At 44.9% G+C, this 27,588-nt stretch overlaps 1 protein-coding gene across 1 annotated transcript in view; it reads left to right on the plus strand.

The window, feature by feature from the left end:
• The first annotated feature begins 615 nt into the window (after positions 1-615).
• The window catches only part of IL2RA (interleukin 2 receptor subunit alpha), a 42,006-nt gene continuing 15,033 nt past the window's right edge, over positions 616-27,588 (plus strand). The window contains exon 1 of the mRNA XM_036843742.1: positions 616-801. Within this exon, the coding sequence (XP_036699637.1) occupies positions 738-801 (64 nt within the window). The 5' untranslated portion in view covers positions 616-737. The remainder of the gene's footprint in view (positions 802-27,588) is intronic.

The following is a 27,588-nucleotide window of genomic DNA, read 5'->3' on the forward strand; positions in this document are numbered from 1 at the left end:
CACATGCAGGAACCCAGAGCATCGTGGTGAAATAATTATGGCTAGTACTGATTATAAATCTTGGGAGAGTATTCCTGAGTTCTGAGTATGGAGACCCCACCTGGATGCCCACTAGACTTTTTAAAGGGATCCGTGGTCAGACAGCTTTAGGAAACTCCCGTCCAGGACCAAGACTGCTCTCCCACACTCCTGGCATGACCTTGCCCCCCATCTTGTGTGGCACCTGCCCACTCCTCGGGGAGCTGCAAGTCTGGGGAAGGACCTCAGTTTCACAGTGACATCAGTTTATGAAACTCTAGCTGAGACCACTGCCAAGAAGTGCTTGCTCACCCTCCATCAACGGCAGGGGGAATCTCCCTCTCCTTTTCAGGGGGAAGCTGAAGAAAGGATTCATACATGAACCCCAATCCTTCTCACCAACCCCGGCCCACACCTCCCAGCAACTGAACTTGAAAAAAAAAAAGCTGGTTAAAACCACTTCCTATATTTGAGACTAGAGAAGAGAGTGGTAGGCACGATTTCCTGACTGAACAAACCAGGCTAATACTTATATAGAGCAAGTGCTGACTGTCCTAGAGACGGATGGACCAGCGAGGATGACAACCTGGGCGGACTGATCCTTCCCCAGCCTCCCAGCGCGATGCCAGCAAGAGGCTGAAAGGAAACCCAGCATTCTGCAGAGAAGTACCTTTTCTTCCTGGCCCCCACATAGGCAGCTGATCCCAGGGACCCGGAGGATGGAGCCAGGTTTGCTGATGTGGGGATTCTTCGTATTCATTGTTGTACCCGGCTGCGTGACAGGTAAGGGGTCACTGGTGCCCTCGGAGTCCTGGGAAGGCTAAGGATGTCGACTCTCCACAGCCACAGGATCCGAGAGGCACCTAAGTAGAAAGTACGGGGAAGGGGGTTGAATCCTGGGTTCTACCCCTATGTTCACAGCCCACCGGGGGGCCCTTTTTATGCCTCAATTATCGCCGACCTATAAAGAGAACTTGGAACGGTGGGCTCTTCTGTCGCTCAAAGTCTTTGACGGCTGATTCTGGGAAGACGAGGGTGATGTGATATTTGAATGTTAGCAGATACTAATGAGCAGAGTCCTCAAGAAATTGGATTTTCCACTGAATTCAGTTTTCCACTGCACCCACCAAGTTGTAAGACAATACTAAAAATCTACTAGGAGTCTCTCTAAGACCAGGTGAATGTGCGGCAGATATCACTAACTCATATATGAAACATTGGGATCATTTAAGAGCTCAGAAAAGTTAAGCCTCAAGGATGTATACTTTGTTTTTTACTGCCTCGGGAAATAATACCTAGGAAGTTTCTTATATGTGTAACTTTATAGAAGTTTAAAAAAAATAAGCATATGACTTTCAGAACATCAATTCTTCTTATGTTCTTATGTGTATATATGCATGTATGTATGTACGTGGGTATATATATATATATATATGAAAGTTTTGAATTCCTTTCATCCTTTCAAAAGGGTTTGTCAGGTTTTTTTTTTAAGCAATAAGAAACCACCAACTTCTACCTCAAACCTCCTTCCTAATTGAGTGTGAACTTTCTAATAACGTCTTCCCTTGCTTATGCAGGAAAACGGGTAAGATATCAGAGTCTATGATTTTATATCCTTCGTTTCTAGATATATAATGACGCTAAGTGGCCACAGAAAGATATGTTAAGAAGTGAAACAGGATGATGCATAAGGAGTCTTTTTTGCTTGCTTAGGGGAAATGACCAAGTCACTGGGCTGTGAACTGACCCAGGTGTAGGATCTTCTTTACTTTGAAGTGAAAAGTGGGCGTGATTTTAGGAAGGCTTATAATGAGATTTCTACCTCCACAAGGTCTTTGCAAAGTGGGAGGTCAAGCCAAGCCAGAACAGAAAAGTCTTTACAGTTAATCATGCCCCATCTGTGGGAAACACATTTCAAGTAAACGCGTGTTATTGCCGGCCGATGATGACTTATCTGAAGATGTGAATGGTCTTGTAGCAGTGAGGACTGCTTCATACACTCACATCTTCAAAAATCTATCTAATACGTCTTGTTCCCTTTTTCAACACTGTAGGAAATACTAAAATGAACAAGACATAACCTCACTCCTTAAGAGAGATATAACCTAGTAAGGGGAAGAAAGGCATAGATATAATAACAGCAGTATGGGTGGAATGGGATAAGATCTAGGGGAGCGGGGGTGTATCAGGGAAAGCTTCGTGAAAGCAGCAGCAAAAAGTGCCCTGAGGGGGCACTCCCTGAGTGGAGATTACAGATAGAGAGGCCCACAGGAGCAAAGACACAGCAGAGCATCAGGGAACAGCCCCCAGCCTTGGACGGGGATGTGGGGTTGCTGGGGATTAAGACTGAAAAGGTAGGATGGCGTCAAATGAATGACCCAAGGCCTTCGTAGCAAGTTTAAAAATTTAAACTTCATTTGGGAGTCAATAAAAGACTACTAGAAAGTAAAAATGACCATTTATAGAGTACCTTCTATGTGCCAGACGTATAAGTCTTCTTTTACTCTTCATAGCCCCTTTGCAAGGTGGACGTCACCAACCCATGAGATGAAGAAGACCTCAAAACTCAGAGGTCACACAGGCAGTGACAGAGCCAGGACTCAAACCCAGTTTTCTCAGCCATGTGCTCCTTCTGTTCCCTGCAGACAGGGTCCGAGCTCTACAGAGATGATTCCGTAGAGAGAGTAGGTGCACAGACAGGGCGTGAAATTGTCCCATCCAGAGGCAAGTGAGGACTTGGTAGCTAAAGAGAATGACACGGGCTGAGTTTCTGGGATCCACATATGGCTTAGGAACCACTCCAGGGTAAGAAATAATCTCATCTCAGACTTTTTCCTCCCAGGGGAACCCAGTCTTCAAATAAACAAATCTTTTTATTCCTCAGAAGGGAGAGGTTGCTAACGAAATCAATCAGACTGTCAACAGATGCAATTTCTAGCTGATTCATAAGGCAGATTTTCAGTCTGAAAATTTCCAAAGCCACCATTTAAAATTGTGATGGGTGACAGGGGATGTATTAGTCAACGTGAGTGTTTTGAGTCTCTGTATTACTGGGTCCTGGGATGTGGTTGAAAAGAGAATTCTCCTGATGTTGCCAACAGGCACGTTATTGAAGGTGCCTTTCTCAGCACTGTGGAAATTCTGAGAGTTTATCTATGCCTTGATCATCTTTCTTTCATTCTAGGAATTCTGTGATCAAATCTTCATGCCCTAGACTCAAAAAAAAAAAAAAAAACACAATGCGGAAACCCATTAAGATGATATTTTTGTCTAATTATCCCTTCTTGTAAAGATGACTGCCCACACTGGAATTTCCATCTTCACGTTTGTCATTAAAACACAAAATGTTTAACTCTTCATATTTAATCATTCAATTTCTCTAGATCCCAAGGTGTTATTACCACTGTTTCCTTGCTCACCTTTAAGATGTACTTTGGAGAAGATGTATATATATATATATATATATATATGGCTTTGGTAGACTTAGGAAGTACCTCATGAAACAGTTGCTACTTTCTTTAAAAACAGCATGTCTTAAATAGGCAGTGCTGTTTATCACCCGTACATCTGCTCCTTTTGAGATCTGAGAGAATTAAGGCACCAAAAAGAGTTGACTTCACTGATGGACGGTCAGCTAGAGATGCTATAGAGGACAGCTGATAAGCTCTACAGCTCCTGCACTCAACTCCACTCATCCGAAGAGAAGACTTCTTGGCTTCTTTGGCTAAAGCCCTGAGTAGTCTGGAGGCTTCTGTGTTGTTTCTTGTTAAAGTCATTCCTATCATAGCGACAGTCACCCTTAAGTCAGGCTAGCCCTCAACATGGTCATTCAAGTTCACTTCCCGCTCCCTTCATTTCCAATGATCAGTAGAAACGATAAAAATAAACAGAGTTCCTTTGGGAAGGGGGGCCATGTCACCTGAGGTCAGTGGAGAGAAGAGTCAGGGATACTGAACTTTGCAGGGAACAGAAAGTGGTCCAAGGCACCTCCGAACGACCATCGTCAGAGGAGGTGAAGGGCATGATTTTTGGCAAATTGCTATACCTCCCTGGGCCTCAGTTTCTCTGCAAAATGAAAAGGTTGATGGAGCTGATCCTAAGACTGACTTCTAGCTCTATCGCTCTTTGTCAAGAATTCTGAACAGGAAATAAAATAAGCTCTGTGGAAAGGCCTTTTCAAGCCGGCGTACTTTTGGATGAAAAAGTTTCCAAACCGAAGACATACACAGCAGGGTCTGGGTTAAGAGACCTTTGCAGGCCCAAGTGCCGAGGCTGACGTAACATTGTAGGTTATTTCCAACTCCTGGAAGGTACCGCGCAGCACTCAGGCGAGGTTGTAAACGTCAAGGCAAAAACACTTCTCACTGCTGGGTGAGGCTTCTGCTATTTGCTTTTTGGGCATTTTTGCCCTCAAATGATTTCCTTGCTTCTCACAGGGGAGGTCTTACATGAGTGGGAACCTCCTTCTCTTCTCTTTATCTGAGGCCATTCCCTATGAGAAAAGAAAAGAGGACCTTAATTCAATCGATTGTTTCAAAAAGCTATAAGCTCTGCATCCCTGAAAGTGGTCAAGGCTTTCCAGCCACGTCGGGGGAGCCACAGAGGGGCGCGTATGCTGGCTGGGAAGATGGACGGGGCGGAATTCCAGTTCTTCTCTGCTGCCCTCCAATCTCTATGTTTTAACTTCCCCTCCTAGAAAGTGAAATTAGGGATATGTGCCTTTCATACTTTTCAAATGTAAGAGCACCCAGATGGCAAACCAGTAGATTCTTGGCTTTAGGAGAGGCTCTTGGCTTTTGTTCATCATCTGCTCCCCTGCCCCAGACTTTAGGCGGCAGTGAGAATCAGAAAAGGAAGGAGACTTGGGTGGAAAGGTGACAGAGGCTGGGTGGGGGATGCCGCTGAAAAGGTAAAACTTTGGGAACTTCCCTGGAGGTCCAGTGGTTAAGACTCTGCACTTCCAATGCAGGGGTCGCAGGTTCAATCCCTGGTCAGGGAACTAAGATCCCACATGCTGCGTGGCAAAGCCAAAAAAATGGTAAAACTTTGAACTGTGGGTTTATTCGTGTCTGGTGAGCGTCCAACAGCCAAACAGCGTAAAGAGTTCCTCTATCCTTTTCCTCTCCATTAACTCCTGGGCTCCCTTTCTCTGCAAGTGTTTAAGCAGAGCCTAAATGAAAATTTGTCAAAAGTGGTGTAGAGATTTCCCAAGCCAGGCAGGAGGCTGAAGGAATGGCCTCTGATCCTTTTGGACTTAGAATCTAGGATTCCTTCTCTCCAGGCTAACAATGTGTGTCACCTTGGTAGCAGTCATAGCCCACCCAGGTGCCCTCTGAAGCCACTGGGGGTCCCTGTTCTTCATCCAGGCAGGTATCAGGGGAAGAGAGATTGGAGACCCTTAACGAGCTCCCTTATTCCCTCTTTGGCCACCCTTTCTAGTAATTTCTTCAGGAAGTTCTGCTTAGGTGGAGTCAGCCGCTGCCCCAAGTATTATCAAGGGGGCAAAAAAATGGTCCATAGAACCTCACCACATAAAGACAGACCTCATTTATCACTCCTATACATACATCCTGAATCTCCCAACAGGAAGAACAAAGTGATAGCAAGACTCCATCTGGCTTAACCTTTCTTGAGTGGTGAGTCCTTGAGCAAATTTGATGAGTGCTGTTAACTGTCTCCTTAGAAAACTGTACATATGCACAAAAGTTTGTGGATAATATTTGGGGTTGTAGCCTCCCTATCAACCAGGGTCTCCAGGAAGGACCTGCAATGAGGTTCTTTAATATCTGAACAGCTATTGTTGTGAGCACAGAGGATGAGACACAGGAAGATATGCTCCCTGGTAAGGGAGCTATAGTTGGCTTGGCAAAAGCAACCTAAAAGGCCTGAGTGCCTAGATAGTAAGAAAAAGGTACCAAGGACACCAGGCAAGCAAGAAAAGTGGAGAGCCAGGACTAGAATCCAGGCTTCCCAAATTCCAGTCCAATATTCCCCTTAGGTCTTCACGTCGACTCTCAGTGACATCCATCCATCCATCTTTCCATCCATTGATCCATCCATCTTTCCATCCATCCATCCATCCATCCATCCATCCATCCATCCATCCATATGTTAGGATTACCAAGATGGAAAAGGTCTTTGCTCTCAAACTGCTTCTGGCCTAAGACTGGAGATAAAACATCTGCTGAGCAACTCCCACCTTGAAGACTTGCCAAGGAAGGCAGCAGTGATTGCCAATGAGTCAACAGCCATCACTGAATCCCTCCCCCTCTCAGGCTTTCAAATAAGTCACCCATTTAGGGGAAAACAATAATAGAATCATCTCTAGGTATTTTAGGTATTTTCCACTCTAAGATTACTCAGGAAGTTTTTGGCTGTTTGACTTGTTTGGAGGTTACTCTGGGATTCGCCTCCATCAGGGAGAAAACACAAGTCCAACTGGGAAATGTATTTAGAGCAGTGGTTTCTAGCACGAACTGCACATTAAGTGTGTGTCTGGGAAACTTTAACAAATGATGCCCGAGCCTCACCCAAGACCAATTAAGACCAATTAGGTCAGACTCTCTGGGGATGAGAATTGGACATAAGGATAACATTATTTTTAAGCTCCTCAAATGATTCAAGATGTGGTTAGGATTGAAATCCACAGAATAATGATTCCATGGTTGGTCCAATTCCATTGTTTTATTTCTATTCACTAGGAATAGGTGCCCTAGCACAGTATTTCCCAAAGTTTAATCTATTACAGGTCACCTAGGGGCTTGTTGTGAGGCAGGTTCTGACTCAGGATGTCAGGGATGGGGGCTGAGATTCTGGTTCAGGCTCCCTGTGAGGCCCATGTTGTTAATGCCCAAAACCCATTTTGAGTAGCAAGGCTGTCACAGGAGAGAAGAAATATGTGGTGTGTCCACCCCACACAGAACTTGCAAGTAAAATGGGAAAACCAGTCTGGGAAAGACACAAGATCAAATATTACAAAGTGGTATGTAGCAAAGTTGATGCATGCCACAGCGACCAAAGCGGGGTAAGGTGCTTCGCGGAGCGTTCAGAAAGGCTTCTTGGAGAAGGTGGCTCTAAGCTTGTGCTTCTGAATCTCAGAAGATGGCTGGAGGGTGGCGTTTCCTGATGATGTTGCTACAGTTGTATACGTGGGTCATGCTCCTTGAGTAACAACTGAAAATTGAGGTGTTAATGAGAGCAACGAAACAAATGACCCATATTTCAAATATTGGGTTGACCAAAAAGTTTGTTTGGGGTTTTCCGTAAGACAGTACGGAAAAACCCGAACGAACTTTTTCATATTTCGTGTTGGCTGCGTGCTGAGCAAGATGAGGCTCAAATGGCTAGCAATGATCTGATAAAAACTAGCACTTTTGCTCCGACAAGAAGCACCTGTGTTCACCTCCTCTCATTTTGATCCTCTAGTGTCTACACACCTCGTTGGGGTCTGGTAGACTTCATTCCCACAACGGGTCACTGAATCAGCATCACCAGGGCCACATGACACCTCTGGGTAACAGTCAAGAAGTCCAGGGTCTTATTTCCCTACATCCAAATTATGTCCCGACCTAGCCCTGGCCAACGGCACACCACAAGGCCAGAGCTCTGGGACCTCCATCCTGACCACCCACGTGACACTTTGCCCCCACCCACCCTGGCCATGTGGCTTTCCATCAGCCACGGTGCCTGCACTCTGAACCCAGGGTCAGGTACCCAGGAGGATTTCAGGCAGCAGAAACACTAAGGCACCAAAGTGTGGATGCCATGGTTGGGGTTGACCCGAAGCTCACAAGGGACCAAGTAAGGTGGATAGCCTGGGTCACACTAGTGAGACCTGCTTCCTGGGCTGCTTTCCCCCCTTTTCCAATCATTCTGGATGCAGTGAAAGGGCAGGCTGGCATCAGGAGACTAGGAACAGTTAAATACTTTTTTCCCAAGAGAAGAAGAAAGAGAAGCAGGTTTCTAAAGAATATAAAGTAAGTGCTAAGGAGGTGATTGGTTCCTTTAAAAGAAAGAGCGTGGAAAGCCCGCTGGTCTTCAGGAGGCCCTCCTGAGAGAGAAAGCTGAGTGGTGGGCGAAGCTGTGAACTGGAGAACAGACGGCTGGCTGGGGCAGCCCTGGCACAAACCCTGATCCCAGTACCCACTTTTTCCTTTGAGGCTTATTTGCCTTCAGCCTTGTTGCAGGAAACTTTTTTTTTTGGCTACGCCGCGTGGCTTGTGGAATCTTCGTTCCCTGACCAAGGACTGAACCCAGGGCCACGGCAGTGAAAGCACCAAGTCCTAACCACTGGACCACCAGGGAACTCCCCAAGAAACATTTTAAACATGAATGATAATAACAAGAGCTAATATTCACAGCCTACATGCTCTCTTACAGGCATTATGTGAAAACGTAGTATTCCTTCGGATAATCCTCAAAATCAGGTCGGCCTTGTTCTCACCCCCATTTTGCACCTGGTAAACTGAGGCTCACAGAAGTGAGTAAGTGAGCCCATGGAACACAACCGGGGTGGGGAGCGAGGATGCGAACCAGGCTGGAGTGATGCAGAGCCAGTGTTCTTGACGATTCTCCTGAACCACGTTAGTAAACAAGTTTATTTTCACTTTTTTAAAGTGGAAGAGAGTCTGCTCTGAGGAGGTCCTGCTGCTGCTGTGGTTGTGCGTAAATGAACGAGCCTGTTCCTACAGACTCCGACCCCAGATGCCCAGCAGTGATCCCTCCATCTCCTCTAGGAGCTGACCTCTTCAGGCGCACAGAGCCCCTGCAGACTTAAATTCTCTGAATCCCGCTCTCCCCCTCCTTCTACGCCCCAAACAGCAGCTCGGGGTGTCTTTCCTGCATTTGACTGTGCTTGAAAGAAAGCACTCAAGTCGAGCCACGTCTGCCCCAGACGCCCACGAAACAGAGGAAATTCTGAGCACCTCCGGGCATGAGTCAACCCCACCACGTTCAGGAATCTCTGCCCACAGAATCACCCACTCTTTTCTGTTTGGGCCCAAAATAGATACCTCCTTCAGAAGTCTTGCTGCTTTTTGTATCCTCAGCAATAAGAAAACAAAGGCAAGGATAGGTGTGTCTCTGAGGCATGGTGGTGGGAGTCTTCTCTGCTGTGAAGTTTTTCAGAGTGAAAACACTGCTGCCAAGGTAGACAGACAGGATGGGTGTGACAGGTAGAGGAGGGACGCAGGAGGGTGGATGGGGACAGTCTTGCCTGTGGCATCACCTTCAGGCAATGCTTCATTCCTTTGTTGAGTCATTCATTCATTCAGGAAATATTTATTGAGCAACTACTATGTGTCAGATACAGGGTTAGGAGATGAATGTAACCCAGTCCTTGGCCTCCAGGAACACACCATCCAGCAGGAGAGAAATATATCGCACAGATAATGCCAACACAAGCTGAGATCTAAAATGCAAATACAAAGAAAGAGTGGATGGAACACACAGACAAATGTTTGTTCTTATACGAGTCCCCGTACCTCTTGAATCAAGAACTGCCTCACATTTACGCTAACATTTGGGACAGAAAGGAGGGCTGAGAGCATTACTTGGTCATTATCAACTACTGAAGTTATTAAAATCAAACACCGCAGATTTTGAATTTATAACAACATAGTCAGAGGATGTGCAGAAGCTTTCTTTTGCTCGAGAAAGTCCCTGACCGAGAAAGTGGGAACATTTCAGGTGGGAGTAGTTACATTCCTTGAAGAAGAAACTGATGGCTCCCACAGGCCCCAGGTATTGCAGAAGTACCATTTATACACAGTGCTGACCGATGGCACGTCCTCAGTGGAGTGTGAACCACTCCCCCATTCTAAACGCCCAGGAAGGACCTTCCTCTCCAAGGAAGGGATGAAGGGAACCTAGTCAGTCCGGTTACCTTATATACTTAAAAGCAAAGCAACAGTGTTTCTTTAAAACATATATATATATAGAGAGAGAGAGAGAGAGAGTATGTGTTTATATGTATACATGTTTGTGTATGTATACACATACATATATACTAGGTATATATACATATATGTGTATATATGTACATATATGTGTGTTTATATATATACACACGTGTATGTAATATATGTGTATATATATATGTGTGTGTGTGTGTGCGTGTGTGTATAACTACATATACATAGTTTCATGAAATGAGGTCCTTGGAGCAAATTGGCCCATCTCCTCAGAGAAAGATCATGATACCAAATAAAGGGCAGAGGAATCATTTCTAAGAGTTTTGCTTGAAATCCCCGAAGGCTAAGTTGACGTCAGCTTCTTCCTGCCTCGGGGCTCTGTGAGTTTCCCGGGAGTTTCGGGGGAGGCTGCGCATCTGGCATCTTTCCTGGTTGCGGCCGGGGCTGTCACGGCGTCCCCGGCTGATGAAACCCGCCAGAGCCTGCACACCCAGCTGAGTGTGGTATCCGTTTCCGGTCCCTGTGGTAGTGACACCTCTGTTCAGAGCCTGATTTAGAATAAAAGGATCTTTGTGAAGAGAAAACTCCTTATTTTAAGTGGAAAGCAAAACAAACAACTACAAAAAAAATTACAAACCCCAAAACCTTTTAAAAATAAAAGGGCAGTTTCCGCTGACATCCTGCTGACACCCAGGAGAGCACGGGGACCGCAAAGGGTGAGCATTTCAGCTCTGATGTGCAAACGGGTCGTTGTTTATCTCACTTTTGACTTTCAACGCCTTTCACTGGCCAGGCCATCAAGTTTCACTTTCCCTCTTCCCAGGGCTTCGTTAATCTCACTCCCCTAGCCTGAGTTTGCAGTGGGCTTGTGCAGAGGGTCTGCGAGCAGAGCTGTCAGGACACCTCAGCCTCCCGCCCTCCTCCTCCTCCTCCTGGGAGGGTAACTGTGTGCGCTGCACCTGTTACCTCACAGAAGCCTCACAACGACCCTGTGAGTCAGGTACCACCATGATCATTCCCATTTTACAGATGAGGAAACTGAAGTCGTGAAGCAGTCATTCCCGCGCACAAGAAAGTGATGGAGGCGGGCTACCGGCTCCATCCCTGTACAAAGGAAGCACACAGTCGACAGGTCTCATTAACTCCCCTGGGCTTCTTAGGTAAGCCTTCCAGGTCTCATTTTAAGTCACTCTTTGATCCATCCCCAAATTAATTCTCCTGAAAACAACTTTCGTGATGCCTTTCCCCTGATCAAAGCGCTCAAATCCTTCCCCGCTGCCTGTGGGGCACACTTCCTCTGCCTGGCATCCCATATTCTTTCTGACCTGGACCATCTGCATGTCTTCTGCACATCAGGCCCCCCAGCCCGCAGGTCTCCTATTCTGCAAACGTAGCTTCCTCACCTATGATTTCAAAGCCTAGGGGCATCCTCCCCTCTTATAATCTTCCGCATCTCATCAGCCTATTTGGGATTCTTTCCAACTGGAAAGCATCTTGGGAGAGCAGAAAGGGCTCATGAACTTGGGATTCTGCAGGCTTGGATTCAGATCCTGGTTTGAACTTGTGTGACTCTACTTTCCTTTAAAACAATCGCTGGGTACCATTCTCTGCAGGCTCCAGCAGGGTGGGGGCATCTGAGGGACACAGTGTGGCAAGCACTGTGTAAAGAAATGGCGGGTGGTTCGGGAGTGCAGCGGAATGCCCGAAACCAAAGAGACGGGTCCAGGAGGCTTCCCAGAGAAAAGTGACAACGAGGGAGGCCTGCAGGACAAGCAGAAGTCGAGAAGGTGGAAGCTAAGTCGTGAGCAAGGTTAACGACAAAAGACAGGGCATGGTCCACCAGGCCGGAGAGCTCAGGCGGGGGACAGAGGTGGAGGTGGTTGAGGCTGGGCTGTGAGCTATGTCATGGAGCCTTGCCAAGTACAGGGGCTTCGACTGTATCCTGGGAGGAATGGGTACCACAGAGCGGCGTGGGCAAGGGAAGGATGTGGTCTGGGCTTTAGAGCGTTGGCTCTGGCGTCCGTGCGTATGACGGCAGGCGGGACAGGGGGAGGGGGTGCAGCCCCGGAGGGCGCTGAGTGACCTAGTGGGGAGCTGGTGGTGGGCAGGTTCTTCTAACCTCCATGGGTTTCAGTTGCTGTGGGTATAAAGTGGGACGTGGCAGCCTGCCTACAGTAACCAGGATATAGTAGGCGCTCAGTAAACATGGCTTGCTGGGCTTCCAATCTGCACAGCCAAGGCCCAGAGCACCTCTCCACAGGGCTGTCTCACAGACTTCTCAAACTCAGTACAGCCAGAGCTGTGGCCCCAGGCCTACTCTTCCTCCTCTATTTCCCATTTTAGTGAAAGACACTACTATCCACCCAGCTGCCCAGGAACCCTGGGCAAAATCCTTGTTCCTTTCCCTTGGCTGGCCCCGCACTCCCTACGAATCCCCAGTCCCTACAGAGTCCAGCCTGAATGATCTCTGTACGTTAGCACCCAGCATCTGCTCTCCAAGCTCCAGCACCCACCCCACCCAAAGATGCCCGCAATGGCCTTCCCACCATGTGGGACACATGTGGGACGGGGTGGGCGGTCAGAGGCTACAGTGGCCACAGGAACAGGATGCAGCCGAGACACAGGGAGGAAACTGTGGGTGAACAGGGTCACAAGCACCTCCACCTGTGAGGCTGCGGGTCCAAACGCTGGCCTCACACCGACTGGCTGTGTGACTCCGCAAAGGTCACTGACCCTGTCGGGGCCTCACCGCCATCGTGTATGACACAGAGCCAGTAAGAACGACTATCTAATAATTAATCATATTTAAATGTTTCTTATTTATAACTATACTAATCATACTGTAGTACTTTGTATATCTTAATTTATTATACATTTAATATTTTAATTATAATAATGTACTATATAATAATCATTGTATTAATTGTCATGAATATTCCTAACAGCCTACTTCATAGGGGGCTGTGAGGACCAGAGAGGTCCATATATGTACCCCGATCAGTGCCCGGTGTGCAGTGTCTCACACACCTTGGACAGAGCGGGCACTGTCTAAGCATGCGAGGAGATGGATAGAGAGGGTCTCTAAGCCCCTTTCGGTCCCGACATTGTATGGCTTAATAAACACCCTATAGCGGAGTGAAAAGTCATCCCTTCAGCCCTGTGCTGACCGAGCCATTCAGCCCCCCAGCGGCCGGCAAGCTCCTCTACCTGCATCCGGTCCGTTTGTAAGCAGGACTGAAGGTATCAGTTCACACTATGGAAGGAAGTCTATCTGGTTCACGCTACAATTACCACATCCTTGGCGAGCCCCATCTGTCCTTTTCAGCGCAAAGCAATTCCCAGTGAATCATGGTAACAGGTCTTAAGTTCCCATGTCCTTGGAAAGTGCTGCCACCTTGGGTTTAAATTCTATAAGAAGCCCGACACAAACGCCCCTTGCAGGACCATCACCTGTGGTCGTAAAACCTGAGGTGTCTGTTGAAAGGGACAGCACCCACCTACGGCACTGAGCAGAGGGCAGGACTTCGGTGCTACCTAAGAATTTAGGGAAGACAGGAATGGTGTAGAGCTGGCACTATAAAGGGCGCTCTGGGGAACACGGAGCCTGTTTCCTTCAGTGCTGGCTGAGGGAGGAGAGCCCAGGCTGAGTCCACAGACTGAATTCATCAAAAGCCTTTCAGCTGAGGCTGCTTTTCTGAGGCCAGTCCCTGGAGTACCGGGGAGGGCTTTGGGTCTCATTTAATCGACGATCTTAACATAACCTCCTCCCGACCCTGTGTCACCCACCCCATCATCCGCCCACTCTGACACATCCTCGTCCTTCTTCTATTTATGGGGCAGCGCCTGCCGACATGCAGATTTGGGGAATACGTTCAGGCTGCTGTTTGTCTACACTGAACCCGACTTAAGCGAGTCACAGTGGACAAGCAGATCAGGGCTGCCCCCAAAGCACCAAGAACCCCAGAACCTAAATCAGCACCTTCCCCTCCGGGCAGTCTGTGGCCTCCATTTCCATGTCTAGATTGACATTCTCCATGCAAGGGTCTCATCCCCATCCAAAACGCATGGTGATATCTTAGTCCGTGCAGGCTGCTCTAACAGAATACCAAAGCCTGGGGGGCTCAGAACAACAGAACTTCATTCCTCACTTTATTCCTGGAGGCTGGGATCTGAGATCAGGGGGGCCGGCGTGGTGGGGTTTGGGGGAGGGCCGTTGTGTCCCCACATGGCTGGGAGCAGAGAGGATGCCGGCTCTCTCGTGACTCCTACAGGGGCACAAACCCATCCCTGAGGCTCCACCCTCATGGCCTCATCTCACCCCAAGGCCCCACCTCCTAACACCATCACGTTGGGCAGTAAGGATTCGGCATACGAATTTGGGGGGCGGGGGCCTCAAACATTGAATCCAAACAGCACACACGTGTGTCTTGTTTAAAACTGAGTGTGATTCTTGAGAGCAGGCGCGAAGCAGAGTGTCCCAGAGTTAGGGGGATGGCGGGCATCCCCGGGAGGTGGAGTGGGGCGGCAGGTGCGGGTTCCTGCTGGCAACACCTGACCTGGGTCCTCCCAGGCTCTGTACACGTGGATTTGGGGTGCCTGCCACACTTAGGGTCCGTGTCAGCGTGGCCAGCTGCTGTTTGACACCCGAATGGGGCAACGGCTCTGACGAGTAACTCTTAGTCTGGATGCCTCCATCGTGTCACACGACCTTTTCCTTTTTCCTTCTTTCCCATGTTTCCCTTCGGGTCTTGAGTTTCTACCCGGCATCACACTTACCCATCTGGCATTCTTTAGAATTCCAGTGGAAATTCCATGGTTATCCAGTTGAAAAATCTCCTCGACTCCATGGTCTAATTTCTCAGAAGACTCCCCTTGGGGAAGACAGTGAGTGGGATTCACCAACGTAGCACATTTCTACTAAAAACATTATTTCGTCCCAAGAAATGGGTTTCAAAGATTTGAAGGAAAACTGCTTTTCGATTTCAGAGAAAAAACACGGGTCTATTTCTATCCCCCTTGTTTTTCTCATCTGACAACCCTTTAATTTTCATCAGGTTGACATTCTGCGGTAAACTTGCGGTTAACCCTTTCACGTACAGAAGTTTGTTATCAGCTAAGACTCCCAGGCGCAAAACACAACCACCCCAAAAGTTTCATTCACAGAAGCATTTGAGACCCCGAAACATGAGAGCTTTGATTCAGGGACAGCTTCTGGGAGGAATATTGTTGGTTCTCAGTCTCCTTTTTTCCCTTCCAAGGGAAAGAGAAAATAACTGGATTCCCACCTATCTCCCCCACCTTCTTTTTTCTTGGTAATAAGTGTTGATTAAGGAAGAAGATGTTCTCCAGAAGGATCTTACCCTGTGAGTCACTCATTCTTGGGTCGTGGAAATTCTGACTCTTTGGCCTGGGAGGCCCAGCCGGGTCTCAGAAACTGTGGGTCAGACACACACAGAACTCACAGATGAAAGATGCTAATTACTGCAGAATGAGCCCAGTTGCACTGAGATCTTCCCCTTCAGAGTACACAGCCCCCCCTCTTATTCCCACCCAGGGAATCAGGCACCTTTTCTTTGATGATATTAAGTTGCCTTAACCCGTCCCCCCAGCCCTGAGCACAAACAAACTTGGCTCTGCCACATTCCCCTCAGCCTTTATGCTGAACGAAGATGGATATGTGTCTGAATTAATTGATTAATAGACCATAATATCGACGCAATTGCCAATACACTCAAGCATTCATTCAGTGCCTACGGCTGCCCACGTTGAAGAAACAGTTTAAATAAATAGTAGGTGACATGGACAGCCAACAACAACCAGAAATGACCAGAAGTTTTCAAACTAAACCATGGTGAGCTAGTTGGCAGTGATCAGGAAGTTGACCCTGTTTTATTAGATGTGAAGGCCATTGTGAATATAGGTGAGAGGAAGGAAACGAATGCAGAATTCTCATAAATAGTCCTTAGAAGATGAAGTCAAAAGAAACTCCATTTCCTTGTTCTGACACAATCAAGCTTTAAGTAATTAACATTTTAGATAATTTTTTTCCAGCTCACAAAGGAACTTACATATTTTATCACTTGGTCTTAAAAACAACACTGCTTGAGAGATAATAATAGCAACAATCAAGACTTGTGGGACATTTTACAGATATCAAGGTCCTTTCACTTACATTATTTCCCAGATACATTTCTGTCATTCACACCCTTGCCATTCACACTCCAGCAAACATTCCATTTATAGTCCCCTGAACCCGGCATTCCCCCTGTCAGGGTGACCTATTCTGCTGAACCTGCCAGGTGAACCCCGTTCACCCTTCCAACGAGGTACAGTCAGGAGCAGCCTTCCTCCTTACCTGGCTCACAGGCCAGGAAGGATTCCACCCCCCCATCAGGGGCACCACACCAGGAGGCCCAGAAAACCAATCAGCATGGCAAAGGCAGTGACCTGTAGTATCTAAGAAGCTCCTATGGTCACAAGCTCCTTAATGGCTCTGAGGAATCTGCCATCTGCTATTTGATTGGCAGACTCAGTCCCCAAAGCAAAGCAAAGAAATGCTGTCAATCCCTCCCGACAGGAGGGAGTCCAGTGTTTGACAAACCCACTTCCCAGGTTAAAGGAAAAAGAGGGAGGGGCGGTTGTGGTACCCCGAAGTGAATCATGGAGGCAGAGAACACCTCACCTGCAGGCATTTACTGCGGCACTAGCGCATCAGCTCTGTGCTCTGGGACCCTAGGATGCTTGGCTAGACGATATTTTTAAAGACATATTGGAGGCTGGGAGACACGGGAGGTGCAGGGAAATGATAAGACGCTACTGCTCTGGCGGGTCTGCAGTTGGGACGGCTGCAGGAGAGTGGTGAACGTTACAGAAGAGAGGGGGCGTGCGTGAGGCTCCCGCAGAGGTCCAAGCAAGGACTTTTGAGAAGGGTTTGGACCTGACGGCAAAGGAAAGTGAAATTTAAGGGAGATGCTGAAGTGTCACATCACAGGAATGCCAGGGTCACCAAGAGAAACAAGGACAAGAAGAGGAACAGAGGATTGTTTGTGTGTGTGCTTGTTTTTAACTTTTTTTATGTATAAAGTTTTTATTTTGTGATTTTCTCAGGATACATTTCCAGATATAGGATGCATGGGTAAAAAAAAGATTATGAAGATTTTGATAACTATGTATTGAAGCTCTGTATTGTAATGGTTAAGATGTTGGGCTTTGGAGTTTAGAATGAGCTGGGTTCAAATTCTAGTTCTGCTTGATCTTGGACCAGCTACTGTAAATCTATGTTTTTAACATTTTATTTTGAGATAATTATAGATTCACATGCAGTTGTAAATAATAATATCGAGGGATCCAATATAGCCTTCATTCAATTTCCCCCCAAATTATAGCATGATATCACAACCAGAAAATTGACCTTGCTACAATCCATCAGTCTTACTCAGATCTCACCAATTTTATATGCTGTCATCCGTGCATGTGTCTTTGGTTCTACACAACTGTCCCACATGTGAAGATTCATGTGACCATCACCAGAGCCAAGATACACAGCAGTTCTCATCACAGGGATCCCTCCCGCTGCCCTAACCTGGCCACAGCCACAGGCCTCCTTCTTCTCTAATCCCTGGCAGACACTAAGCTGCTCTCCATCTCTATAATTTTGTCATTTTTAAGACTGCAAAATAAATGGAATCACACAATATGTAACCTTTGAAACTGGCCTTTTTCACTCAACCTATTTCCCTTTCTGCACACAATTCTCTTACGATCCATCTTTCTGCACATAATTCCCTTGTGATCCACCTTTCTGCACACAATTCCCTTGTGATCCATCTTTCTGCATTCCTTAGCTGGCATTATCCTGTAAAAAAAGTGTTTCTTCCCTACCTACCCCATGCCACACTTCTTTAGTATCACTCTTGATTGCTATCTTTTAAAATTATTTCATTATTTTATTACTTCCACCATTGATTCTCTTGGGTTTACTAGACACACTACCGTATAATCTGCAAGCAGAGATAGCTTTATTTCTTTTCTTTCCAGTTTTTATGCCCCTACATTCTTTCATCTGATTGAATTGACTAAAACCCCAATGGCAATGTTAAGTAGAAGAAGAAATAGTATCTTTACCTAGAAGTTTTGAACAGAGTTGAAGTACCAGAGGATGGCCAGATGGAAAGGCGGAAGGCATTCCGTCTAGACTAGAGCTCAGGGCTAGAGGTAGGAATTTAGAAGAGGCAGCACAGCATCCTGTCAAGACCACGGCTCGGAAGCCTAGATGAGCCTCCAGCTCCATCACTGTGGGTCCTCTAGCTGGGTGACCTCGCTGGGGGACCTCAGGCAATTCTTCAAATCTCGTTGTGCCTTGATGTCTCATTTGTGAAATGGCAGTAATCATGATAATGTCTACTTCATAGTACAGTTGTCAGGATCAGATTAGTTCATATGTGTGAGGGCTTGTTATTGTTACTTAAAAATGAATTAATAAACATGTACTCACACTTTCTCAGTTTTAATTTCTAATATGGCAAAAACAACGATGGATATAACCCACAGAAACAAATGCTTTGGCGGGGGGGATGCTCCTCAGTAATTTTTGAGAGTGTGAAGGGGTCCTGATACCAAAAGGCTTGGGAATCACTGCCTTCGTCATACTGGTTGTTAAAAATTGAAATACTTCCAAGCTTGTTGGTAAACATCTGCTGCTTTGAACCTGTCAAATGACCCTCCCTACTCATTCCCCTGGCTCCTCCCACATATCAGCACTGAAGGGTTACTGTGTGGCAGACGGGGCTCCAGGACCCTCAGCTTCAACCTCGTTGGCATCCTTGGTTCCTGACCCTGCTACCCTGCTTGTTCAACATTTTGAATCTCACTCCTACAGAGAAAGCAACTGCATCGCCCTCTGAGCTTTTATGGTGACCTGAGGTCCATGCAAACCTTTTCTCCACACTCTGTCCTCTTCTTCCTTGCTTCTTCCTGAGACATTTATGTTCGCTATTTGAAAGAATTTCCTGAAAGAAAAAGTGAGATTTTTTTTTAAAAGGTAGACATGAGGGCAGCAATAGTGGGCTTTCTTGTGATTCTGATCCCATCACCTTGAGCTGTGTGACTTGGGCGATTGACTGAATCTCTCTGAACTTCAATCTCCTGCTGTACAAAGTGGGGTGACAATATATGTCCCTCTGAGGGTTGTAGTGAGCATGGAAGGTGATCTCTACAAGTGAGCAGCACACAAGCAGGGCTCAGATGTCAGTTACTATTCTATAAATAGCCCCAAATGGAGGACCTGAGCTCCCTGACTTCAAAGATAATGATCTGAATTAAACCACAACATCTCACAAACACTTCCCAGTAACCCAGATACTTTAGACATAGCTCTAACTCCTAGCTAGAGAGAACCTTCCATAGCAGGGTGAGAAGCACACTCATTCCTGAAGATAATGATGGGAAAGCACTGAACTGGGAGTCAGGGCTCCGTTCTACTCCCAGGTTTGCCACAATTGGAGGAATGGCACTCAGCCTCAGTTTCCTTATCAACAAAAGGGGAGATTAATCTAAATCATCTTTGGGGTTTCTCCCAGCTCTCAGATCCTGGGATCCTATTGAGAGGAATAGTCAACATGTCCTATAATATTTTATTTTGAACCCAAAACACCTGCTTTCTATAAGGCTCAGACTGCTGGGTGGATTTCCCAAGGAATTTGGAGACTGTCTTTGACATTAGGTATATCTTGGGGTTCTTCTCAGATCTGACACAGAAGATGAATGTCTTTAGGTCAAGAACTACACAATTTCTTTATCCAATGCCCCAAACTCTTGATGGACACCTATGTCCCTTGCATAAAGCTTAGTAAATCATCATCTAGAAGTTTCTGTGCTTAGTGAGTTATTCTAATGTTCATCCCCGATCCCCACTGTATAGACGGCCAAGCAGAAGGACACAAAGATGAAGCCATGCACTCAGTGCTGGCTGGGCTGTACGGGTAAACATAACTTGATCTTGATTCATCCACAGAGCAAAGAATCTTATCTCAGACCCTGTCCACATCCTTTTGAAGCCCCTTCCTTTTCCTTATCTTTCACGTTACACAGGCCACAAGGGCCAGATGAGTGCTCTCTCATTTTGAACAAAAACAGAAAAGAACTTTTTTAAAAAAATCACCTTGCCCACAGCCATTTTCACCCACCCACCTTTCCTCCAGCCAGGGGAGTTCTCTCTCACAGCACCCTCTTAGATGCTTTGCCTGGGAATGACGTGTTCTGTAAGCAGATTCAGCCCCGCCTGAGGGCGCCGCTCTCGGTCCCCTGGGGGAGGCGGGCCCTCCGGAGGGGGTAGAAGAGGGGGGAAGATGGGGCAGCCACTGCTGGGTGCGGCTATAGCCCCGGCAGCATCGGGGCGCTCGAGAGAAATAGTTTCAGCCTCCACACTCACCCCACTGTGCCCAAATATGCATTTAACAAGCCCCCCAAGCCACGTGTACACACATTAAAGTTTGAGAAGCTCTGCTGTGAACAAGTGAAGCAGAGTCCTACCAGCTGTAGGAAACCGACTTCCCGGCTCAAAGGACCGACTGCCTTCCAGGTGTTGCTATTTCTGGTTAACTCGAGGAACACAAAAATATATCAGCACAAAATTTACCTTAGTTCTATTCCCTTCTAAAAACAAAACAGCAAGACACCAAGGGGTAGCTTTGTTTAGGGAGTGGAGTTGAGGTCATATGCGAAATGAGAGAAGGGGTGTCAGGAATCCAGATCCAATCAGGAAGCCCTGGTCTGCATCTCTTGTCTCTCTTAGTGAGGGACAGGCCACTCAGAGGAAGAGAAGGGAGTGCCTCGTTTCACCAAGTTTCTCATCTTTTATTGGAAACCCAAGCAGTAGAAGCTGCACGACTGTCCTTCTGGGAACAGTGGCGGAAAGGAGAGAGCAGACGCCTGGGAGACAGAAAAGCTGGTCTGAATCCCTCAATCTGTTGCTGTGTAACCTACGAATGCCTAATCTTTCCCTTCCTAGCATGGGTGTGGTGAGATGGAGGAGATGAGCCTCCAGCAATCCAGTGGAGGGAAAACAAAAGGCAAAACAACACAGAAAAAAAGGCGAAGTATGTCCCAGGGTCCCTCACCCTCAGCCACCTTCCTCCCGGACCTGTGCGGTGACACAGCCCAGAGCAACGTGGCTCTCAATTACTGTCGCTAATGTCAGCTGAAGAAGCCAAAAGCAGCCATGAATTCCTGCATTTCAGTTGAGCAGGGAATTCCTGGAGGCAACAAGCCTACAAATATCCCAAGGGAAGATGCACCTGGGACAGTGTTTCAGGGACAGGGATGGAGGCTGGGTGGGGACAGGGGGTGGGACATATGGGGTCCTGCCTGTGTCTTTCCAGTTACCATTCTTAGCAAAAATTTGAAATAAGAAGTGAAACACCTTCAACATTGGAAGAGCTCAGTTTAACTCTCAATGCAAGTCCCTTGGGAAAATTCCTTGGGATTTTTCAGGATGAATAATAATTACTGGCTCTCTTTCCCCTCTGCCTACATAAAAGGTAGGAGGCAAGACCACATCAATGTTCCTCCGAGCCCATGGTAGGACCCCTCCAGGGGCCCCAGTGTCCCAGCTCTGAGCATTCGCCCCAAGTCCCAACACGAGGTTAGTAGTCTAAACTTTCTCCTCCAATCTGCAGGCAGCACACACTTTCAAAACTCTCAGAAGAGAAAATGACATCCAATCCGGAAATGCACCAATACTTAAAAATGACAGAGAGAAAAACATTTCCCTTCCCACCTTCCAAAAAAAATTCTGCATTTGCCTCCTGAGCTGGGAGAATGGGTCAGAGCTGAGAGCAGAGAATAATTTCTGTTAGAAAGTCAGAGCCTCTGGTGGAAGCAAGAAATAGATCTGGAAAGGTGGGTGCAAAAGTAAAGGCGGAAAGGTGGGTGCAAGAGTAACGGCGGAAAAAACCCGTTTGCTGAATTTCGAGAAATTTTAGAGCTTTTGGAGTAAAACTAGAGAATGAGGGCAGCTGCCATGCTGTGTGAAAATTTGTAAGTGATAATATGGGGAAGGAGGCTGTAAAGACATTTTGCTGAGTCACATAAACAGAACTGTCTTTCAATGTTCCTCTGCAAGATTTCAGGAAAGACAAAGTGTTTTCATCCTTTTTTTTAAGATGTTGTACTGCTGTTTCTTTTACGACACCGCCCTGAGAAGGGCTTTTAAAAATCCCAGATTTATTCCTGTTAAAAGAAACACCACCCGCACCCCGGGTCTACCTTTCCTGCACACTCCCCTGCCCCCCAACACACACACTTTCTTCAGGTGATACTTGGAACACTCTTCACATGGTTCCAGGGAAAAGGGTTATAGTCAAGTTCTTTACTAGTTCTTAGCTATAGACCAGGGAAGTTTCAGTGCTTCTAGATTCCAGGAAAGATGCTTTTATAAAAGGAAAGTCTGTGGGAGTAAGAAGTTCTGGAAATTTCTCTTGTCCCCGCATGACCTCCTCAGATGCTTGGGCTAATTTATGATGATCCTGGAAATTTCCATGGCCTAATTTAGAAAAGCATATCATCATGTAAATAGTTTTTAAGGACACAAAGTTGCCCCGAAGGCAATCTGTCTGCCTTCTTTTCAAATTTCTGTGTTTAGAAACTCTCTTGGTTTGTGGTTGAGTCGTCAGATTCCAAATGCGTCTGAGGTCAATCCTTGATTATTTGTGCTAGTGGATAATCACGAGAATTGCTCAGTATACTTCTTAATGATTTTTTTGAAGTAAAATTACATGTAGTGAAATGCACAGATCTGAAGTGTACAATTTGATGAGTCTGGGCTGTTAACCAACATTTCAGAAATGGAGACCTGACTGAAATAAAAAAGTGTTAATTGGGGTTTGTTAGGAATGCCCCAGTGACACAGATTCAAGAAGACCTTGAATTGTTTCTCCACCCCCTCCCTCCAACTACAAAATAGGGGACACTTATAAAGGCAAAACCCCACAAGGTTACAGTTAGTGACATGAGTTGTTTATCAAGAATTATAATTGGAGCTGGCAAGCAGTAAGGGTGCTTATTGAGTAAGAATTGCTTGGGGTCTGAAATGGTTGCATAATTTCAAGGGGAGACCTTGAGACCATAAGGTTGCAGCTGCTGGCAGATATTGTTTTGAAAATGGCTGGTGGTGTCCTTAAGTTTGATGCAGTTCAGAGAAAATTCAAGTTCTCAGTGGTGCAGGGACATGTCTGAGACCGGGTCTTCAATGGCCCCCCAACTTGAACTGTGACAAGTCCATTATAATTTCAATTTGTCATCAGGGCAAAGATGTACACTCATGTTTCCATCCCCCTACTGTCTCCTTCCAATCAATCCCCACCCACCACAAGCAACCACTACTTTGACTTCTTTCTGCATACTAGTTTTGTCTTTTCATAAACTTCATATAAATGGAATCAAACAGTGTGTGTATTTTGTGTCTGTCTTCTTTTGTTCAACATAATGTTTTTGAGATTATTCAAAGCTACTATAAATGTTTTGCTTAAGTCTTTTTGTAGGCATGTGCTTTCACTCCTCCTAGATAAATACCAAGGAGTGGAACGGCTGGATCATAGGGCAGGTATATATTTAACTTCATTTTTAAAACTTTGAGTTTTGGCATTATTTTACACTCCCAACAGTAATGGAAGTGAGTTCCAGTAGCTCCTTGCCAACATTTGGTGTTGTCAGTCTTTTATCCATTTTACCCATTCTAATGGACTATTTCATGGTGGTTTCCAATTTGCTTTTTCTTGATATCTAATGATGTCTTCAGCACATTTTCAAGTGCTTATTGATAATCAGATATCTTCTTTGGAGAAGTGACCATTCAAGTCTTTGCCCATTTACTTATTGGGTTGTTTGACTTTTAGTATTGATTTGTATTTCTTTGTATAATGTGGACACAAGTCTTTTTGTCAGATATATGTGCTGCAAAGATTTTTCTCCCAGTCTACCTGTAGCATTCATTTTTTTCATTTTCTTAATGCCTTAGGAAGAGCAGAAGTTTTAAATTTACTATTATTTTATGGTTAGTGCTTTTTGTGTCTTCCCTAGGAAATCTTTGCCTATCCCTAGCTTGCAAAGCTATTTGCCTTTATGTTCTTTTAGAAACTTAATAGTTTTATCTTTTATGTTTACATCTATAATGTATGGATTTGGTGTATGGATGGGTCTTTTATGTTTAAATATATAATAAAATTAATTTTTGTATGTGGAGTGAAGTTCTTTTTTCCCTATACAATTATCATTTGTTCCAGAAGCATTTGTTGAGATTTTCCCTTCCCTCATTGAATTGTCATGGTGTGTTTGTAAAAAATCACCTGAATATACCTATGTCAGTCTATTTCTGGATTTTCTATTCTGTTCCATTAGTCTATTTGTCTATCTTTTATCAATATGTACTGTCTTGGTCATTGAAGCTTTATAGAAAGTCTTGATATCAGATGATGTGAATCCTCCAAATTTGTACATCATTTTAAGATTGTCTTAAAATTCTAGGTCTTTGTGTCTTGCCAAATTTCTACCAAAAAGTGTGTTGGATTTTTTTTATTGTAATTGCATTGAGTTTATTGATCAATTTAAGATAAGTTGACATCTTTAAAAAAAAAATCTCCCAATCCATAAACATTGTGCATTTCTCCATTTATATAATTCTTTATGTTAGCAGTGTTTCAGAACTTTCAGTTTAAAGGCCTTGCGAGTTTTCAGTAAATTTATTCCTGAGTATGTTATGTCTTTTCATACTATTGTAAATGGGATTGTTTTAAAATTTTTAATTTTCTAATTGGTGGCTCACAGTATAACCACAAGTGATTTTTGTATATTGAGATTGCTAAATTTGCTAAGTTCTCATAGTTATTTTGGAGATTTCTCAGTAATTTCATGTAACCAACCAAGTCATCTATGACTAATGTTTCTTACTTTGAAATCTACTCTCTGATGTAAATATAGCCACACCTGGCAACAGATGCCTGTTTTTGTAAATAAAATTTGGTATAACTATTCTTCTCTCAGTCTCCACAGCAGGGAGTTGGTTCTAAGTCACAGGGTCCTGCCCTGTTCATATTCAGCCCAGCTGCTGGATTAAAAACCCAAAGAGTATCCTCACACACACTTCTGCCCCCCTCCTCTCTAGAGCTCCATCCCACAAATTCCACCCATGCCAGCAGCCTAGGGCTCTGATTTTTTTCCCTCTTCAGGTCAGTGAGGCCACCACTCTGCTGGCTCCACTTTGGTGCTACCTGGCAGGAAAGTGCCCCAGGAGGAAAGCCATGGCAATGGTGGGCTCACTTCATGTGCTTCCTTCCTCCCAAATAATGCTGTGCTGCACTGCCCATTGCTAAATGCCTGCAAATGCTTTTTCACATATTTTGTCTGGTTTTAAAGTTGTTTTCAGCAGGAAGATAAATTTTGTCATGGTCGGAAGCAGAAGTCCTCATGGGCTGTTTTTCTTTTTCCCTTCAATTATTTTACCTAGCTCAGAGACTGTCCATTGTGTGCTTGTAAGTTGTTCTTTTTTAACAGTTTTAGGTTCACAGTAAAACTGAGCAGAAGGTACAGAGATTTCCCATATACTCCTGACATCACACATGCACAGCCTCCCCCATTGTCACATTATCAACATCCTCCACCAGATTGCACGTTTGTCACCATTGATAAACCTACACTGATGCATCATCATTGCCCAAAGCCCATAGTTTACATTAGGGTTCACTCTTGGTGTTGTATATTCTATGGGTTCGGACTAATAGGTATCCATTATTATGGTGTCCTACAGAGTAATTTCACTGCCCTAAAAATCCTCTGTGCTCCACATATTCATCCCTTCCTCCTCCCTAACCCCTGGCAACCTACCAATTCTTTTTACGACCTTCATAATTTTTCCTTTTCTAGAGTGTCATATAGTTGGACTCATACAGTGTATAGCCTTTTAAGATTGTCTTCTTTCACTTAGTAATATGCATTAAAGTTTCCTCTATGTCTTTTCATGGCTTGAGAGTTCATTTCTTTTTAGCACTGAGTAACATCCCATTGTCTGAATGTACCACAGTTTATTTATCCACTCATTTACTGAGGGACATCTAAGATTGCTTCCAAATTTTGACAATTATTAATAAAGCTGCTAGAAACATCCGTGTGCAGGTTTTTTTGTGGACTCAGCTTTTCAACTCCTTTGGGTAAATACCAAGAAGCATGATGGCGGGATGGTACATTAAGAGTATGTTTAGTTTTGTAAGAAACTGCCAAAACTGTCTTCCTAAGTGTCTGTACCATTTTGCTTTCCCATCAGCAATGTATGAGGGATTCTGTTGCACCACATCCTCACCAGCATTAGGTGTTCTGAACTTTGGTCATTCTAAAGGTGTGCAGTGGCATCTTATTGTTGTTTTAATTTGCATTTCCCTGATGACATGATGTGGAACATCTTTTCATATACTTATTTGCCATCTGTATATCTTCTTTGGTGAGGTGTCTGTTCAGGACTTTGGCCCATTTTTTTCAATCAGGGTTCTTATTGTTGAGTTTTAAGAGTTCTTTGTATATTTTGGATAACAGCCCTTTATCATATAAATATTTTCTCCCAGTCTGTGGCTTGTCTTTCCATTCTCTTGACAGTGTCTCCTAAGAGCAGGAAATTTTTTTTTTCCGTTAAATCAGGATTTATTTTTTTTAAAGCATATGGTAACAAGAAAATAACACAAAAACAAACACCCTACTCCTCTTTTTTGTTTGTTTTGTTTTACTTGTTTTTACTGAAGTATAGTTTATTTACAATGTTGTGCCAATCTCTGGAAATTTTTTTATTTTAATGAGGTCCAGATTCTCAATTCTTTTTTTCATGGACTATGCCTTTGGTGTTGCATCTAAGAAGTTGTCACCAAACCCAAGGTCATCTAGACTTCCTCCTATATTATCTTCAAGGAGTTTTATAGTTTTGTGTTTTACTTTTAGGTCTGTGATCCATTTTGAGTTAATTTTTGTGAGGGACATAAGATGTGTGTTTAGTTTTTTGTGTGTGTGTGTGTGTTTAGTTTTTGTTTTTTTTGGTTTTTTTTGCATGTGGATGTCCAGTTGTTCTAGCACCATTTGTTGAAAAGACTGTCTTTGCTCCATTGTATTGCCTTTGCCCCTTTGTCAAAGATCAGTTGTTCTATTTCTGGACTCTCTATTCTGTTCCACTGATCTATCTGTCTATCCTTTCACCAATACCACATTGTCTTGATTAATGTAACTTTATAGTGAGTCTTGAAGTCAGGTAGTATGTCCTCCAACTTTGCTCCTTTCAGTAAATATTGTGTTAGCTATTCTGAGTCTTTCGTCTCTTCATATAAACTTAGATTCAGTTTGTTGACATCCACCAAATAAGTGGCTGGGCGTTTTATTGGGATTGCCTTGAATCTATAGATCAAGTTGGGAAGAACTAACATATTGACAATATTGAATCTTCCTATCCATGAACATGGAATATCTCTCCATTTATTTAGCTGTTCGTTGATTTATTTCATCAGAGTTTTATGGTTTTTCCTCATGTAGATCTTGTACATAATTTTTTTTTTTTTTTTTTACTTATACCCAAGTACTTAATTTTGGGGGTGCTAATGTAAATGGTATTGTGCTTTTAATTTCAATTTCCTCT

This window comes from Balaenoptera musculus, chromosome 2 (genome assembly GCF_009873245.2).
Source record: "Balaenoptera musculus isolate JJ_BM4_2016_0621 chromosome 2, mBalMus1.pri.v3, whole genome shotgun sequence".
Classification (NCBI taxonomy): domain Eukaryota; kingdom Metazoa; phylum Chordata; class Mammalia; order Artiodactyla; family Balaenopteridae; genus Balaenoptera; species Balaenoptera musculus.